At 49.0% G+C, this 17,470-nt stretch overlaps 3 protein-coding genes across 3 annotated transcripts in view; 2 read left to right on the top strand and 1 right to left on the bottom strand.

Annotated features, from left to right (window-relative positions):
- LOC311341747 (uncharacterized protein) overlaps positions 1–17,470 on the bottom strand; it is a gene marked incomplete at its 5' end in the record, with an annotated part of 386,212 nt that overhangs the window by 138,930 nt on the left and 229,812 nt on the right.
- The window catches only part of LOC311341753 (uncharacterized protein), a 361,346-nt gene that overhangs the window by 106,136 nt on the left and 237,740 nt on the right, over positions 1–17,470 (top strand). The gene's annotated exons all lie outside the window — the stretch shown is intronic.
- On the top strand, positions 6,804–16,768 carry LOC311342342 (zinc finger FYVE domain-containing protein 1; the record flags this gene model as incomplete). Its single annotated transcript, XM_084467191.1, has 9 exons — positions 6,804–6,992; positions 8,975–9,256; positions 10,864–11,086; positions 11,929–12,146; positions 12,869–12,972; positions 14,280–14,388; positions 14,739–14,836; positions 15,168–15,285; positions 16,340–16,768. Exons 1-9 carry the CDS (start codon positions 6,873–6,875, stop codon positions 16,766–16,768), a joined length of 1,701 nt encoding a protein of 566 aa, XP_084323317.1. The 5' UTR covers positions 6,804–6,872.

Below are 17,470 nucleotides of genomic sequence, written 5' to 3' on the forward strand. Positions count from 1 at the left end.
ATGTATGTATGTCTGTGTGCATGTATGTATGTACTGTATGTATGTGTGTACGTATTAATGCGTAAGTTGCAAAGACAGCAAGTGTATGTGTCTGTCTATGTGTGTGCAGTGTGTAGGCCTATGTGTTTGTTCTATTTCATGCATCCTTATTAAAGCTCTGCAGAAAAAGCAGGCATGGGTTTGTTTCACACTCCACCTTGAAATGAAAAAATACTGACAGGAAATCACAGCACACACAGATGTTGTTACATGTGATAGGAGGGGAAGGGAGGGGGAGGAGAGGAGAGCAAAGGATGGGGATGAGATCAGCTTATCTGTAAAGGAAGCGTGCCTTCAGCCTGATGTATTCTCGCCCACTTCCACCACACCTTCTCCATTTGGACTACAAGTAATGGCCCCAACGAAACTACAAGTTCCATACATCATGGCTGGAAATCACACAGGGTCCAACGGCAGTGGATCTGACTGACAGTTAGGTAGCACTGAATAAATAGGTCATAGAGCTAAAAATACTTAACTATCTCTTCCCTTTTTCCTCCTCTTTTTTTACTGTCTCCCTCTCACGCTTATTATTTGCCTCTTGCTTAGACAAAACTGGCTTCTCTCACAGACATATTCTTTCCACAAGACAAAGTGAAACAAGAGATAGGATGTCTAAATAAGGATGATGAAAGGAATACTCGGATGAAGAAACACCCTCTGAAAAATCCATCCTCAGGCCTCCGTCTGAATGTTGAGGAAACAGAACAAGAAAGAGAATGAGAGATTCAACTGTGTGTGTGTGTGTGTGTGTGTGTGTCTGTGTGTCTGTGTGTGTCTGTGGTGTCTGTCTGTGTGGATGTGTGTCTGTGTGACTGTGTGTGTGGCTCCGAATGTGTGTATCAGTGTGTCTGCGTGTGCGTGTGTTCACGTGTGTACGTGTGTTTTTTGTGTTGGGGTGTTTGTGTGTTGTGTGTGTGTGTGTGTGTGTGTTTGTGTGTGTTTGGAAGAACCTATATGTGTCAATGAGGAAGTGAGGAGTGAGGAGAAGGACCAAAAGAAAGATGGTGGAAGGGAAAAGAGACGGGAGGCTGGTTCAAAGGCATAATGTGTGTGCGGGCTTGTGTGTCTTCTTACTTACATGCATGTGTGTTTGTGTGCGTACGTGCACGTGTGTTTGTAGAAAGTGCAAACTGGGCAATGAGGGAAAGTAAAGTTAACTGGGAAAGAGGCTGGGTGGGGGGGGGGGATAAAGGAAAGCTCTAGATGGTTGCACGTCCCACCCCCTGGCCTACAGTCACACCGGGCTCTCCTGGTTCCTTATTACATAGAAGTCATTTAGCGATGCTTAGTCAGGAAATAACATTGCATGCTGGGAGCTGTCATCAGCGCTAGCCACTAATATAGCACTGTGGTATCTTCAGCATCTATTATACGACCGGCAGACACACACACGCGTTCACGGATAAAGCCTGCTGTGCAAACACTCACCACCAACTCTTTCCACATTCACTCACACGCGTACGGCCTTTTGCGAGTTCCACTTCACTCAAGAATCTTTAAATCTGGCATGGTGATATATTATTTTATAAAAGGTGGATGGAGATATATATATATATATATATATATATATATATATATATATATATATATTCAATCAACACAGAACAAACGCTTCGAATCGATCGAGCCATCCATACACGCAAATAATCACAAGAGAAGATGTGTGCGCATCAGCGGCACACACAGCAGTGCTGCGAGGCTCGCTGTTGTCTTGCAGTACAGCTTCTGCTCCATTCCAGCTCCTCTGCAGAGGGCTGTACTGGCCTGACATGGCTTGACTCACTAAAGAGAAGAGCTTTGGTTCAGAGGAGGTGTGTGTGTGGGGGGGGGGAGGGGTATTGGAAAGGGAGGCAAAATAAACACAACAAATGCTGGATGGGGGAGAAGGGGGGATGGGGGGCGGGAGGGGTTGGGGTGGGGCGGCTTGGAAAGAGTGATGGACGGAGAGACATAATGATGGGCCTCGTCGTTATCTCGGTCTCTCTCTGTCTCCCTCGCTCCGTGTGATGGGAATGTGAAAGATACCATACACAGGGTGAGGAGAGGACAGGGGGGGAGGGGGGGGGGCAGGAGGGAGGGAGGGAGGGAGACTTCATGTAGACAGAGAGGAGGAGGAGGAGGAGGAGGAGGAATACGAGGAGGGACTCAGAAACAGAGGGTATAGGAGAGAGACATCAGCAAAAGGAGGGAAGATAGAGTTTAAACACATGCCTATAATCCATCAGAGAGAGAGAGAGAGAGAGAGAGAGAGAGAGAGAGAGAGAGAGAGAGAGAGAGAGAGAGAGAGAGAAAGGGGAGACTGGTAGGAAATGACCAGTGGAGTGGAGCGAACTCACTCCTCTACTCATTTAGCTTCACACGCAAATGAACCTTCAAATGTTCTGGTGAGCACAGATGAGTGCACACACACACACACACACACACACACACACACACACACACACACACACACACATGCACACACACACACACACACACACACGTGCACACACGCACACGTGCACACGCACACACACACACACACACACACACACACACACACACACACAGACACACGCACTACACTCCAGTCTGTCTGTACTCAGTTACAGTCACGCTTCTACTTAATGCTTTATTTACATCTGCTGAATAAAAATCTAATTTTCACATTACAGAGCTTTAATGAGCTTTCAAGAACATTATGGATTCGATGAGCATCAGGAACACACCAGACCAACCTAGGAGGCATGGAAGTGAGCTTACATTTAGCTAGCTGTTTGGCATCTCTATGCCAGCATTTTTGGGATTCCTTCATACATTTGTTTAGACATCAGAGGTCACTTGCAGGGAAATGGCAAAACAGACCCCAAAAACACCACAATGGCCTTGCATTCTGACCAGATCTTAAATTAATTGTATTGAGGCCTTAGCAAGCGAAGCCCATACACTTTACAAGTAAACCTGCGTCAAGGATGTGTTGCATATTGCACTCTGGTTCTGTGCAGTTGATAAATATTGGAGAAAGCAGGAAAATACTTTAGAAAACCCTCTGTTTATTATTAACACTGCCTTCATTGAAGAAAGGAGAGGGGAGGGGAGAGGAGAGGAGAGGGGAGGTGGGAGGGGAGGAGAGGAGAGGGGAGGGGAGAGGAGGGGAGAGGTGGGAGGGGAGGGGAGGGGAGAGGAGAGGGGAGGTGGGAGGGGAGGAGAGGAGAGGAGAGGAGAGGAGAGAGTAGGAGAGGGGAGGTGAGGAGAGGAGAGGAGAGGGGAGGAGAGGAGAGGAGACATTTGTTCTTTTAACTATTGTTGACTTTTGGAATCAAATACATTATGATGAGTTGATCATTTGTAAATTGTTAATTGTAAGTGTAGTTGCATTGAGGGGCTCTTTGATAACTTTAGAAAAAACACGAATTTAGCAACAAACAAAAAAAAAAATCAAATGCCATCACAGCCAATCAGGTGCGCGTGCCATTAACCAATGAACGACATTGACATTCCGATATTCCGCGTGCTGCTCCTCATGCACGTGAAGTGCTCTTCAGAGCGGGCACGTATTCGCGCCGATCATGGATTTCCAGCACGAAATGTCGCCTGTTTCTGCACCTCAGATAGGCTGGCTGGCAGACACAGACGGAAGGGAAAGCGATGTTTGCAGGCAGCAGCAGCCCAACGCCTTGTGTGTGTATACTATAATGCCTGTAACGCACCCCCCCCCCCCCCCCGTCCAGGTACAGCCTTTGCGTGGTGCCCTCTTCGGTTAAAAAAATATGTGTTGATTCCATTGTTTCAAGCTGGCCAAGGTGAATGAAAGTGTGTCTTCGTATTGGAGATAACATCGAAGCTCGTTTCGGATGTGTGTGACTGTATTTATCCTGCACGCTGACAGACGCACATCAGAGCCCGATCCTGGCCGCCTGCCCACGCGGGCAGCAGGCGTCTGCATTCCGCGCCGCGCGCTGAAACGCTTGCAGACGATCGGGGGGGGAGAGAAAACAGCACAAAGGAATCGCATGCATGGGAACTTTGCGGTGGATGCAATATTTCCTCCAAGACCCGTTTCAGTACCGAGCAAAATGCAATCCATGCATTTTGTACCACTGCGTTTGTTTTTGTTGTTACCATGCACCGGGGATAAAGTCTCGGAGTTGACGGAATTGCGTTTCTGTTATGTTATGTTATATTCTGTTCGGTTGCATTATATTGTATTGACGCAAATGTTGCAGAATAGTTGTCAACACCTATAAGCTTTAAGGCAGCCTCTCGGTTTGGCCGCCGGCTTGATTCTGCCTACCTGTTTCCCTCTGTCTGAATGGACACACACACACAGGGACCCGAATCGCAGCCTCCTCCACTAGGATGTGGTCATTGGCTGTTAGAATAAAACCCAGACCCGCTTCCCACCCGGTCCCCGCGCCGCGTTCCCGCATTTGGCTGACCGTGATCTTGGCTCGCGGAATGAACCAGGGACATACCGGGTCACCCACATCTCCCTCTCTCACATTCCACCATAGGCTATCACCTCACACATGCGATCCTTGCTGGCTCAGGGAAACGCTTATCCTGATCGGCTGAGGAGCGCTCCCCTCTATGCACACACACACACACACACACACACACACACACACACACACACACACACACACACACACACACACACACACACACACACACACACATACACACACACACAGACACACAGACACACAATCATCCGCGCACACAATAAACACCACCGCCACATATATAACTTTCCCAGGAATCCTCCACTAAACACGGAACCATATCATTTTTTTTTTCTCTTTTTAAATGTCTATATTGTATAGCGCAAATACCAATGAATTATTGGCAGTGTTTCCCAACTGCACTGACCTGCTTGGCGCGATAAGATTTGCAAACGCTAAATATTAGGAATAGTGTCTACTTACGATTTGAGGGGGTTCTGTACCGCTGTGGCCATTTTGGTATAGTATGATAGAATGCAACACTGCGGTGGCCGGTATTGTACATGTAATGTACCAGCTATTTCAATTTCATTCATTCTCTGGGGCTGCGCTGCAGCGGCCAGCCAATGGGAGCGGGCGCTCGCGATGACACAGTTGGGGAAGTGTAGTTCTTACGCATGTACACATGAAACATGTTGGCGGCCGGCGCACTACAAGTACCAGGCTGTCTAGCGGCTCGGCGGTGCCACGGGTCCCGCCTCGGACTTGCGAGGGTAAAGCCCTAAAACGACTGGAGTTATGTCAAGGTTGGTGTTGCAGGACTGTCAGTCTGTCAGAGTGTCAGTCTTTCTGATACATTGTGCGCTTGTCGGCCAGATGATGGAGGAGCAGCATCATTCATCTCCATCCGCCTTGACAACAACTTGAAGGCATCTTGACGACTATTCAAATGTTTAATGCTATTCTCAATCTTGCAAAAAAGAAAAAAAAAATGGTGTGTTATTCCTCAAATGTCAAAAGGTGTGAAACATTGATTCATCACGTGATCTCTCGGTCTCCTCTCTCTCTATCACTTTCTCTCTCTGTCTTTCCTTCTCAATGCAATGGTTTTGAATTAATAACATACATTGTACATTCATTAATGACAACACTATTATAATAATCTGCTTGTATCTTGCTCTCTCTCTTCTCTCTCTCTCTCTCTCTCTCTCTCTCTCTCTCTCTCTCTCTCTCTCTCTCTCTCTCTCTCTCTCTCTCTCTCTCTCTCTCTCTCTCTCTCTCTCTAATTTTCTGTCTTCCTTCTCTCTCTCTCTCTCTCTCGATGATAAGTGTCTAACATTGCATTCTCATCTTCCATCTGGGTATAAATTCAATAAAATGTGGTTGTGGTCAAATTGAGAGAATACATTGCATTGGCCCTCAAATAGAGCCACGTTCATAGTCATTATTAATTGTAATTAGCCATGTGTAGGTGGCCTTACACTGAAGAGTTTAAATTATTCATGGGGTATTTGTCCCTTTTGTTGAGTTGCAGAGTTGATTCCTTAATTCCGTCCTCTAATTGGCTTTCGTCCCTCCGACTTAGCACAGAGAGGAGAGGGGAGGAAAGTGTAGGAGGAAGGAAGTCAAACGAGGGAAGGAAACAAGAGGGGAGTGCACGGAGATTTGGACCGAGGGAAGGAAGGAAAATTAGGAATAGGAAATAAGGAAGGGAGGAAGGGAGGAGAAAGCAATGCTGTAATGCCTTCCTTTATGTCAATTTAGCAGCAGTGGCGCCATTCAGAATCCATTCAGTGACATGTGATATTTATAGATCGGTACTAACAAATATTTAATGAACATTAGCAAGGAGCTCGAACATAGCTGCACTGCTCCATTAAAACGCAGTCAGTTCAATGGAAACTTTGATTCACTGCAGATTCTACTGGTTCTGAGCAACAATACAGCATTTGTTAGCACCTATGAGGTCTTATGTGCAGTTGTTTGTTTGCAGGCCAATACAACTGAAACATATAGCTGTCCACATGCACTCATGTAATCTATAAGTATGTTATTGCGAGTTTATTATTTTTTTTATTTTTATGTTTAATATATATTTATTAAAAATGTGCTCAGCAAATCTCCAATTATTAATTAAATTAAAGTATCAATGTATAAATGTATGTGGCCTTTGCACCACAAGATGATGCCAACGGGTCGCTCGGTCCATCTCTAAAAAACACACAAGACGGACGTCTGACTCGTGCTGACGTCATGTTTAACGCCCGCCCCTTTTTTTGTGTGTGTGTCCCACGTGACTCCTCGCACTGTTGTTGTGACTGACTGACAGCGCAGCGAAGTGGGCGAACTTTCGATTTCGTAGCCCGTCCGCTACGATGACAATGTTTTGTGATTGAAACGACGAGGATGTCCGACGCACTGATGAGAGAAATGGAGAGCATCACGCTCCTTTCGCCCGGAAAGCCGGGGAAACAAGCGGAGAAGGACCGCAGCTTCCTGCTTGTGGACGAACAGGAGAACCTGCAGGTAGGCTAACGGTGACTTAGCTTAGCCTCACAACTAGCCCCGCTACGCCTCGCTTTTAGAGGGACAAAGCACTAATATAATGCGATGCCATGCTCACTGTCGAGTTTCTCTCTTTAGATGGGCCCATAGTGAGACATGGCATTGACAATGGCAGCTTGGCCAACACAGAAGATCCTTGTAAAAATAGGGACTGAAAAAAAAGAGTACAGCTAGACTGGACTGGACTGGAGTGTTGTGGTCGTGTGTGTGTGTGTGTGTGTGTGTGTGTGTGTGTGTGTGTGTGTGTGTGTGTGTGTGTGTGTGTGTGTGTGTGTGTGTGTGTGTGTGTGTGTGTGTGTGTGCGCGTGTGCGTGTGTGTCTACTCTGTGCTCACCAAGAAGTTCCTCCAAGTGACAGTGACTCCATGAAATGATAGGGTTATTAATAGCCCACACGAAACAAGACTCCCCTTTGTATTGTTTTATGACTCAGGAATAAAGTCCCATCTATACCTTACCACACATTGATAAAAGACCAACCATCAATTGAAGCAACGCTCAGGATTCCCAAGTAGGTCGGTTTCGTAAAGGGAAAGTCCCTGGTGAGTGAGTCACTGTGATTGTGTTGTGATCTGAATGCAAAATAATGACGCGGATTAGGGGTGGTGAGTACAAAGTCCGATCTGTATGGAATACTCCTTTAATTGTAAGGAGCCCAGGGAGATGGTATGGTATGACAGATAAGGTTAGATAAGATATTTCTTTATTAGTCCCACAGTGGGGAAATTTGCAGTGTTAGAGCAGCAAAGAGCAAAGACGATAGATGACGAAGACACGTATGGTATGATGTAAGATGACACAGGGATATGTATGACTCAGGGAGCTGTATGACAGGGATATTATGATTCAGTGAGCTGTATGATATAGAGATGTATATGACTCATGGAGATGTATGACATAGGGATATATATGACTCAGGGAGATGTATGGTATGATTATGGATACGTTATATTCAGTGAGCTGTAGAGATAGAGATATATATATATGATTCAGTGAGAGATGTATGACATAGGGATATATATGATTCAGTGAGAGATGTATGGTATGATGTAGGGATATATATATGATTCATTGAGATGTATGGAATGATATGCTATATCACTGAATCTTACATATCCCTATATCATACCATACATCTCACTGACACTGTTATGGTGTGGTGCGAAAAGGTTTTATCTAATGGTTTTTCTTGAGTTAGAATTTGATAAAACACAAAACATTTTAAATTCACTCACATGCACATAGCACCTTGCCTGCTTTGTCTCTATGTCTAACTAAGATTATTGGATATCAATTGGAGTAATGACCAACAGTTAAGCACTAAGACCGGAGATGAGACGGCTCACAATCTGTTTGCCAGAAGCAGCCAAATTTGTCTTGCGAATATCTCCATGTTGGGCCGTGCATGGCACACTTATAACCGGTGGCCGAAGCATTGATTCCCCTGTGTTGACGTGAAATTAGGGGTGTAAATCGGAGCCTTCATGACGATTCGATACAATATCAATTTCTTAAGCCAACGATTTGATTATTTTAATTCCCCATGATACGATTCGATACGATTCAACACTAATATAGTGTATATATATATATATTATTTTTTTAATGTTTTTTTACATTATATCTATTAATATAACATCTATCAAATAAATCAACAAAAAAATGTATAATTTGCCATTGAGAATACATAAACAGTATTCTATACACACTTTAGTGCTCACTGTGCAGGTCTAGTATGGCAATTAGCCTATTCACTGTATTAAAAAAAAAAAAAAAAAAATATATATATATATATATATATATATATATATATATTTTTTTATAATCGATACTCTTGCGGACGAATCGATGCATCGAATCGTCGGCTGTATAATCGACTAATCAATTACAAATCGTTTAACATTCACACACTCACCACGACGGCGGCCCCCCTCCTCCCCGCAGGTCCAGGACGAGTGTGAGTTCCTGGAGCGTCTGGGCTGCGGGGACATGTCGGAGGTCAAGGTGCTGTCCGTCTTCGGGAACACGGGCGACGGCAAGTCCCACACCCTCAACCACATCCTGTTCGGGGGCGAGGCCGTGTTCTACACCTCCAAGTCGCCCAGCTCCTGTACGGTGGGGGTGTGGGCGGCCTACGACCCCTCGCTCAGCCTGCTGGCCCTGGACACGGAGGGCCTGCTGGGGGCGGCCACCAACCAGAACCAGAGGATGAGGCTGCTGCTCAAGGTACGGTCGGATCCGCTCGCCTGCTGTTTGTTTTTTTCGGGGAGAAGAAGCCTTGTTGCGCGTTCCTTTTGTCCAAACGTCACGTTTTGACGAGCGATCGACCCATATGGATTTTTTTTTTTTTTAGGGCTGATAACGATACCTATTTCGATAGGTACCGATACCGATTTTTTTTTTTCGTCAGCCTTTAGCCGACGACCGATACGACGACACCGATTTTCTTGAGCCGATATTTGGAGCCGATACTGCTTTCGCTCCCTCGATTTACGTCACGTTACGACACAATGATGAGAACAAATGTTACACGTCTCAATTTTTAAAAAGGCACATTTATTGAACTGTCTGTAAGTCATGCTGGGGAAAAAATATTTAAAAATAAATTAAAAAAAAAAAATCTGCAAAAGAAATCGTCCGATGCCGATACACGTAAAAAAACGCAAATATCGGCCGATAACATCGGCCAGACGATATATCGGGTCGATCACGAGTTTTGACCCGGCTCTGCTACCTCTCCAGTACGCACTTGAGCCCTTCTGGACGGCCCCAGTGGCCTCACGCAGTGTCAGTTATTCACTCTCAATGTAACACGCCTGCACCTTTCTTTGATCAGTGTTGCCAGATTGGGCCAGATTTCCCACCCAATCTGGCAACACTGCTTTTGATATAAACAGTATTCTGGAGGAGAACTAGTATGGAGAATACTGGTGTCTTCCGTCCGCCTTTCTTCCTTCCGTCCGTCCGTCCGGCGGTTTGCGTTGCGTTGGGAACGGTGCACACGGATGACTTTCACAGCCGTGCTCGCTGGGCGTGGGAATCACATGGCACCTCACGAAGATACAAAGCGATACGTGATACACGGCCCGCGATACCGACAATATCCCCGTACAGCGATTCCGCAATAATCGATGTATTGTTAGAAAGTCGTATAACAACCAATCACGATATATGTCTTAACGATGAATACAAAATTACTCAAGGTGACTGAAAAGGTAAAGTGCTGGATTTCGGTCTTTATTCACAGTCCAAACTTTTCAGTTTTTCCGTTCCTCGTCTTTGGTTCGTTAACTAACCAAAAAGGGAAGGGAAATCTGTTCAGAGCGCCTTATTTTATTAATTAAAATATCGATATCTGTGGCGATATTTCCTGTCTAGCTCTTCAGGAATAAAGCCAAAAAATGAAAGAAATTCTTTCTAGATTAAAAAAGAAAATGTTTCGCCGTATCGATATTTTGTCCAACCCCGACTCCGTAATCCGACTGTTACTACGGAGACCACCTCCAGCATTCGCAGTTCCCTGTCGGGATGTCGGGTACGCCATGCAGTTCGCCGCCCGATCGATCTTCCATGCTGACTACTCACCATGTGTTGTAAATAAATCAATAAATAAATAAACTTCCAAAGCTTTTCAAATCTTACTTGGTGTTTTATTGGTCCTTAATGTGCAAAGTAAACAATGCACAGAGTACATAAGGTGCACGTAGAGCTACGGAGAGAAGTCTCCGGCGACGGCGAGGGCTCTCCGTGTCTACGTACAGCACTTTACAGAGGAGTATAAACCAGCCTTAACACGTGCCCCCCCCCTCGCCACGCCCCCCCTCCCCCGTAAGGTGTTGGCGGTGTCCGACCTGGTGGTGTACCGCACGCGGGCCGAGCGCCTCCACAACGACATGTTCCAGTTCCTCAGCAGCGCGTCGGGGGCCTACCTGAAGCACTTCACCCCCGAGCTGAGGGCCCTGTCCAGCCGCTGCGGCCTGGACGTGCCCCTCTCCTCGCTGGGGCCCGCCGTCATCGTCTTCCAGGAGACCACCCACACCCAGCTGCTGGGCCACGGTGAGCACGGGGACACAACCCCTCTCACACACTGTCCGGGGGGGTCTCCACACACACACACACACACACACACACACCTCCAGGATTCTTTAGGAGTTATGGACAGTCAGACCCATCACACTTCTCTCACCGCCACATCCCCGGCCCTGCCTCCTTCTCTCTCCCCCTGCCTCTCTCGCTCTCCCCCCTGCCTCCCTCTCCCTCCCCCTGCCTCTCTCTACACACCTACCTCCCTCTCTCTCCCCCTGCCTCCCTCCCCCCCTCCTGCCTCAATTCCTCTCCCCCCTGTCCCCCTATCTCTCCCCCCCGCCTCCCTCTCTCTCCCCCCCGCCTCCCTCTCTCTCCCCCCTGCCACCCTATCTCTCCCCCCCTGCCTCTCTCTCCCCCCCCTGCCTCCCTCCCTCTCTCTCCCCCCCTGCCTCCCTTCCTCTCCCCACCTGCCTCCCTCTCCCCCTCTGCCTCTCCCTCTCCCTCCCCCTGCCTCCCTCTCCTTCCCCCTGCCTCCCTCTCTCTCCCTCCCCCTGCCTCCCTCTCCCTCCCCCTGCCTCCCTTCCTCTCCCCCCCCTCCCTCTCTCTCCCCCCCCTGCCTCCTTCTCTCTCTCTCCCCCTCCCCCTGCCTCCCTCTCCCTCCCCTCCTGCCTCTCCCTCCCTCCCCCCCTGCCTCCCTCTCCCTCCCCCCCCTGCCTCCCTCCCTCTCCCTCCCCTGCCTCCCTCTCTCTCCCCCCCTGCCTCCCTCTCCCTCCCCCCCCTGCCTCCCTCCCTCTCTCTCCCCCCCTGCCTCCTTCTCTCTCTCCCCATCCCCCTGCCTCCCTCCCTCCCTCTCTCCCCCCCCGACCTTGCAGAGTCCCTAGTGGCGGGCCACGCCGACACGCTGCTCCAGCGGCGGTTCCACGACCTGGGCCTGGGGACGGAGGCCTTCAGCTCCATGCAGTACGTGGGCACGCAGACCGTGGCCCCGCCCACCGACTACAGCCTGCTGCTGGAGGCCGTCCGGGGCCAGGTGCGCAACACGCACACCCGCTCGCCGCGCCAGCCCGCCATCGTGTTCCGCGCCCTGGAGGTGAGCTCCGTCCTCACAGGCCCCCCCGGGCCCCCCCCCCTGGGGGCAGTACACTGAATGATAATGAATGGTCGCATCGTGGTGGACTTTCGATCAATATCAATATAAACCATGTTCAATATATATATATATATATATATCGATGAGAGACTGGACCGCCGAATCGAGCAGCTGGGTTTGTTACACAAACACGGTTCTGTACTTATTTACGATGTTTGAGTGTTTTTCATCGTCGTGTCGACGTTGGAGTGTTTATCAATGAGGAACAGTGGAGGGTCATGTTAAGTGTTAAACAGAAGTGTTTAAATCCAGCACGGTGATTCCTAGTCTTTTTAGGTCATTAAAATGATCAATAGTTATCGCTATCGATCGATATGATCAAGTTATATCGTGATATGTCTTGCAGCCAATATCGCCCAGAGTGGCTCACAACGTTTGTCCCCCCGGTCGGATTAAGAACCGACCGTCTGTGCTGAGGGAGGCTCTCTCCTCTGGGCACGTCACAGCGACCACGGAGACGTGATCAGCTCAGCAGTTGAGCAGGAAATCTGGACCCCAATCTGGCAACACCGTTCAGGACCGCCTCTGTCTAGTCGTTTGAATAGTGGAGCTGGAATTATAAATTATAAAAGGGTTGTGGACTGTAATATCGTCTCTCCTGGGTTCTGCTGAGCTCTAACACCGCCCTCCCCCCGCCCCGCCCCGCCTTGTTGCCCCTCCAGGCTCTAAGTAAGCGCTTCTGCGGGGAGATCTCGGACGACCTCATCACTCTCCACTTCTTCCCCGACGAGTACTTCACCTGCTCCTCCGTCTGCCTCAGCTGCAAGTAAGTCCTCCCGGGGCCTCTCGTACGTTACTGCCGCCGCCGCCGCTCCGCCCCGCCCCAGACGGCCGGCCGCAGCCCCCGTCTGGGGCTTTTAAGAGCGGCCATTACACCCAGGGCTGGAGGTAGGATTTAACAGCTGTTATTGGAGTGTAATTGGTTAGAAATAGCGAAAGCCGTCCGCCGGCTATTAGTGAGGGAAATACACTTTGAGAGTATCGGGGTAGAGTTGACTGCGCCGACCTCTGTGTGAGCCAATTAAAGTTTTAAGACTACTGACGGCTCATTTCTGAACAATAATTCATATTTTCCCCTGATTGGTTCGGTTGAATCCATCTGGCCCTTTCATCAGAGATGAGAGAGAGGCACCACTTGTCCATGGTGGAGGAACTCGTTTTTATACATTCTTGGTTTCCAGATCGCTTGCTCTCCTCCGCTCTGTTCCGCTCTCTCTCTCTCTCTCTCTCTTTACAAGTCCCTTTGTGAGGGAGTCTAGAAGCGGTGGTTGCATGCCGCAGCTGCATCGCTGTCTCTGTCGGTCTCTCTCTCTCGATGCGCATCTGAGGCAGTGTGTGCGTCCCTTTACGTTATCATCATCATTAGAGTGACAACTTTAATGACGTTAATAAACGTAGAGGGGGCCCAATAGCATGGATTTAGGAAAAACTAATTGGCGAATCGTGGAAATGTGAGTTTTTTCCACCCGAGAGGTACGATATACTGTGTATGTTTTTTTTTCCTTCATTCCTTCCTTCATTAAATCACGGTCCATGGACGCAGTCACTTCGTTTTAGGGATGTGAATAACTCAAATTTTTCATGGTCGAATAATCAGTGGGTGGTATGAACGAATAATCGATTATTATTATATGATTATTATATGTGTGCCGACATTCACAAAGGCAGCGATGGATCATCGGCAAGAAATCACTTAATATCTTAAACGCAAAAAAAAACTAACTTTAACAGTGATCAGTGTTTGTGTTGTATGCATATATATTAATATTTATGCTTGTGTATTGTGTATATTGTTTTTCTGTACATGATTAATAATTATAAAAAAAACTAATAGTGCTACAGAACCAACATTAGTTCCGTCCGTTAATTCTTGTTTATTTGAAATGGGGAAAAAATGTTAACGGGCCAAATGTAAAAAATCGACGTTGACCCTCGGGAACGAATAAACGAATAATCGAATATCCTGACCCATCCCTACTTGGTTCCACGGTGTACTTCTCCTTCAGTCACCGTGTGTCCGTTGACGTGTGGTCCTGGTAGCGAGCTGTTCTGTCCTGTCTGCCCCCCCCCCAGCGTCCGCTGCAGGAACGGGATGAACCACCTGAGGGACAAGGTCCCCCACGTAGCCGACGGCCTGTGCCAGTACGCACACCAGTTCAACAACAAGGTCCTCATCTGCAAGGTAACACGCACACACACACACACACGCACGCACACAGACAGACAGACAGACAGACAGACAGAGACACACACACACACACACACACACACACAGACAGACAGACAGAGACACACACACACACACAGACCTCTCTCTCTCTCTCTCTCTCTCTCTCCTGGATTATTCCAGTCTAGAAAGTTCCTCTAGGTTTACTCATTATATTATCAGTCTAATAAATGTTGAGCAAGGTAAATATTTATCTTGAAAATGGTAGAGGACTTTTGCTGTTTGAGTTACGCACACATTAACAGACACACATCTGAGCTTATAGTGTGTGCTTGTGTGTGTTCTATCACCGTCTCGACCTCCAGAGGTGCTACGAAGGAGGAAGAGAAGTGATCGTGGTGCCTAAGACCTCCTCTTCTGCAGACAACCCATGGTTTGGACTGGCCAAATACGCCTGGTCTGGGTGTGTACTCACTCCACACACACACACACACACACACTCACATACTCTCTCACATACTCACTCACTCACTCACATACTCTCTCACTCACTCACTCTCTCAGGCTGCCTACGTTCAGTCCCTTACTACTAATTCCTACTGCAGTTGTTTCTCTGCATTCTCTCACGTCTCTCTCTCTCTCTCTCTCTGTGTCCCTCTGTCTCTCTCTCTCACGTCTCTCTCTCTCTCTCTCTCTCTCTCTCTCTCTCCCTGTGTGTGTCCCCCTCGGTCTCTCTCTCTCTCTCTCTCTCTCTCTGTGTGTGTCCCCCTCGGTCTCTCTCTCTCTCCCTCCAGGTACGTGCTGGAGTGCGGTAACTGCGGGATCATCTACCGCAGCCGACAGTACTGGATGGGGAACCAGGACCCCGAGAGCGGCGTGGTGCGGCCCGAGGTCAAGCACGTGTGGGAGGGCGTGAGTACCCCCCCGACGCCCAGCCCCTGGTGCACCTCGTTCACTCACTCACTCACTCACTCACTCACACAGTCTTGTTACCGTCTCTCTGTAGACACACACGGTTTCCTGATGAACGTGACCTGATTTGAATTGAATTGCCGTGGGCTATTTAATCAGTGAATTGTGTTAAACAGGTTTTAGAGAGTGTGAGGATGAAGCTGGGGTTTGTCTCCGGGCGGCGTGCCGGAGGTGCAGCAGTGCCCCCTACTGGCCACCGGAGAGGAGTTCACCCCCCGACCACCGTTGTTTACCTGCTGATAACTGCTCAGTCACCGCGGGGTGGGTGGGGGGGGGGGGGGGGCGGGGGGGGAGGCTGCAGCTCACGTCTGGTGACGCAGACGTACACGGGCGTGATCCAGGTCTAAAGGTTCCTTCAAGCCTCAACTGCAATAGCAGCCGACGTGCAGAGAACAAAACTGAACTCCCGTCGACGGGGAATGGGCCCAAAGAATGTGATGTGGACGAAGCAGTCAGGACTGCGCTACTGAGATGCTCTAGCCTGGCTGTTGCCAGACTCAAGCTCAATCGTAGATTGCACGTTGTGTCCGGGGAGGCTGCCGTCATTTTCTTCAGCACAAAGAGGCGTGATCAACGGGGCCCAGTTCAAACGACTCTGTATGCAATTGGCCGCTTGCCGTCGTCATAGTGTTAAACCAGCCAATAGCGCGCCGGGGGGGGGGGGGGGGGGCGGGGGAACGCCAGCTTGTCGATTTGGCTCCCGCAAAAAAGCGTTTCGGAAGCGGAAAGAAATGTATCGCTCCTCTCCAGACTCTGCTGCAGGGCGAATCCAAATCGCCGGCAGAACGGGGGCTGGGGGGGGGGGGTCCCCGGTCTAGAGATTGTCCCCATTCGTCATTGTTCTGTTGGCCTAAACAATGACTTGATGTGAACACCCCCACTTCACTTGCATCCTCACTGGGTCCCTATCTTACTTCCCTTCCCATCACTTCCTCTCCTTCTCCCCCCCCCCCCCCATACCCCAACTCCTCCTTCCTCCTCCCCCCCCCCCCAGAGCGAGGCCTTCCTGGTGGACCACCAGAACGCGGCCCAGAGGGTCCTGGACGGGGTGAACTACGTGGTACAGTCGGTGTCAGAGTACAGCACGGGGCCCACCAAGGCTGTGGCGGCCTGGCTGACGGACCAGGTGGCCCCGCCCTACTGGAGGCCCAACAACCAGATCACTGTGAGTGCCGACGCTCTGACACTCACTCACTCTCACACACACACTAGCACTCACTTATTCACTCACTCACTCACTCTCACATACACACTAGCACTCACACGCACACACTCACACTCACTCTCACTCACTAACACACACACTCTCACTCACTCACTAACACACACACTCTCTCACTCACTCTCACACACACACTCACACTTGCACACATTCACATTCACTCACTCACTCTCACACACAGGAATTGGTGAGCACCTGTAAACATGGTTTACAATACAAGTGCTTACACTCTGCTCCAGCACTCCGAGGTATAATTAGAGAACAGGTAACAGTGTTTTCAACCTGCGGGCGCTATAATAGAAAAGATAATATAGATAAATGTGTATTATATTGTTATAACTATTGTTTAGTAGGTTAGGTTTGTTCCATCACGTGTTTTCCTTTGTAGTGTTTTCCATTGATGTCTTAGCGTTATTTTTGTCAGCTAAATTGCTTCCCCACTGCCCATGGCCCTCTGGCAGTAATAGTACTACTATGTGCAGTAATTACTATCACTACGACACCAGTAATAGTAATAGTCGGGTCCTAAAAGGGGGCTCCGGCACTCTCCTCTCAGCCCCTGCTTGTGTGTTCAGACGTTGTTCACCGTTTGCAAAACGAGGCGGTCCGCAGCAGGTGTTGATGGTGTTGATGACCGTTCAGTGGAGCGCGCCGGCCGCCAGAGGCTGGGAACCACTGGGTGGTGTAACGGGGGAGCCTTCATGGGAGAGCTGGGACCCGTCATGGGCGGAGCCAGCAGCAGGGTAGTAGCACTTAGGACGAGTGGAAGGAGGATGGGTTGAAATATTCATGCAGAGGAGATTGTGTGTGTGGCGCCCGGCTGAAGGAAACAAGAACCACTGGTTGGGCCAAACGGGGAAGGACACCGAGAATGAATCCACCTCGACGATGGGATCGCTGGGG

Source organism: Micromesistius poutassou, assembly GCF_964030765.1.
Source record: "Micromesistius poutassou genome assembly, chromosome: 4".
Classification (NCBI taxonomy): domain Eukaryota; kingdom Metazoa; phylum Chordata; class Actinopteri; order Gadiformes; family Gadidae; genus Micromesistius; species Micromesistius poutassou.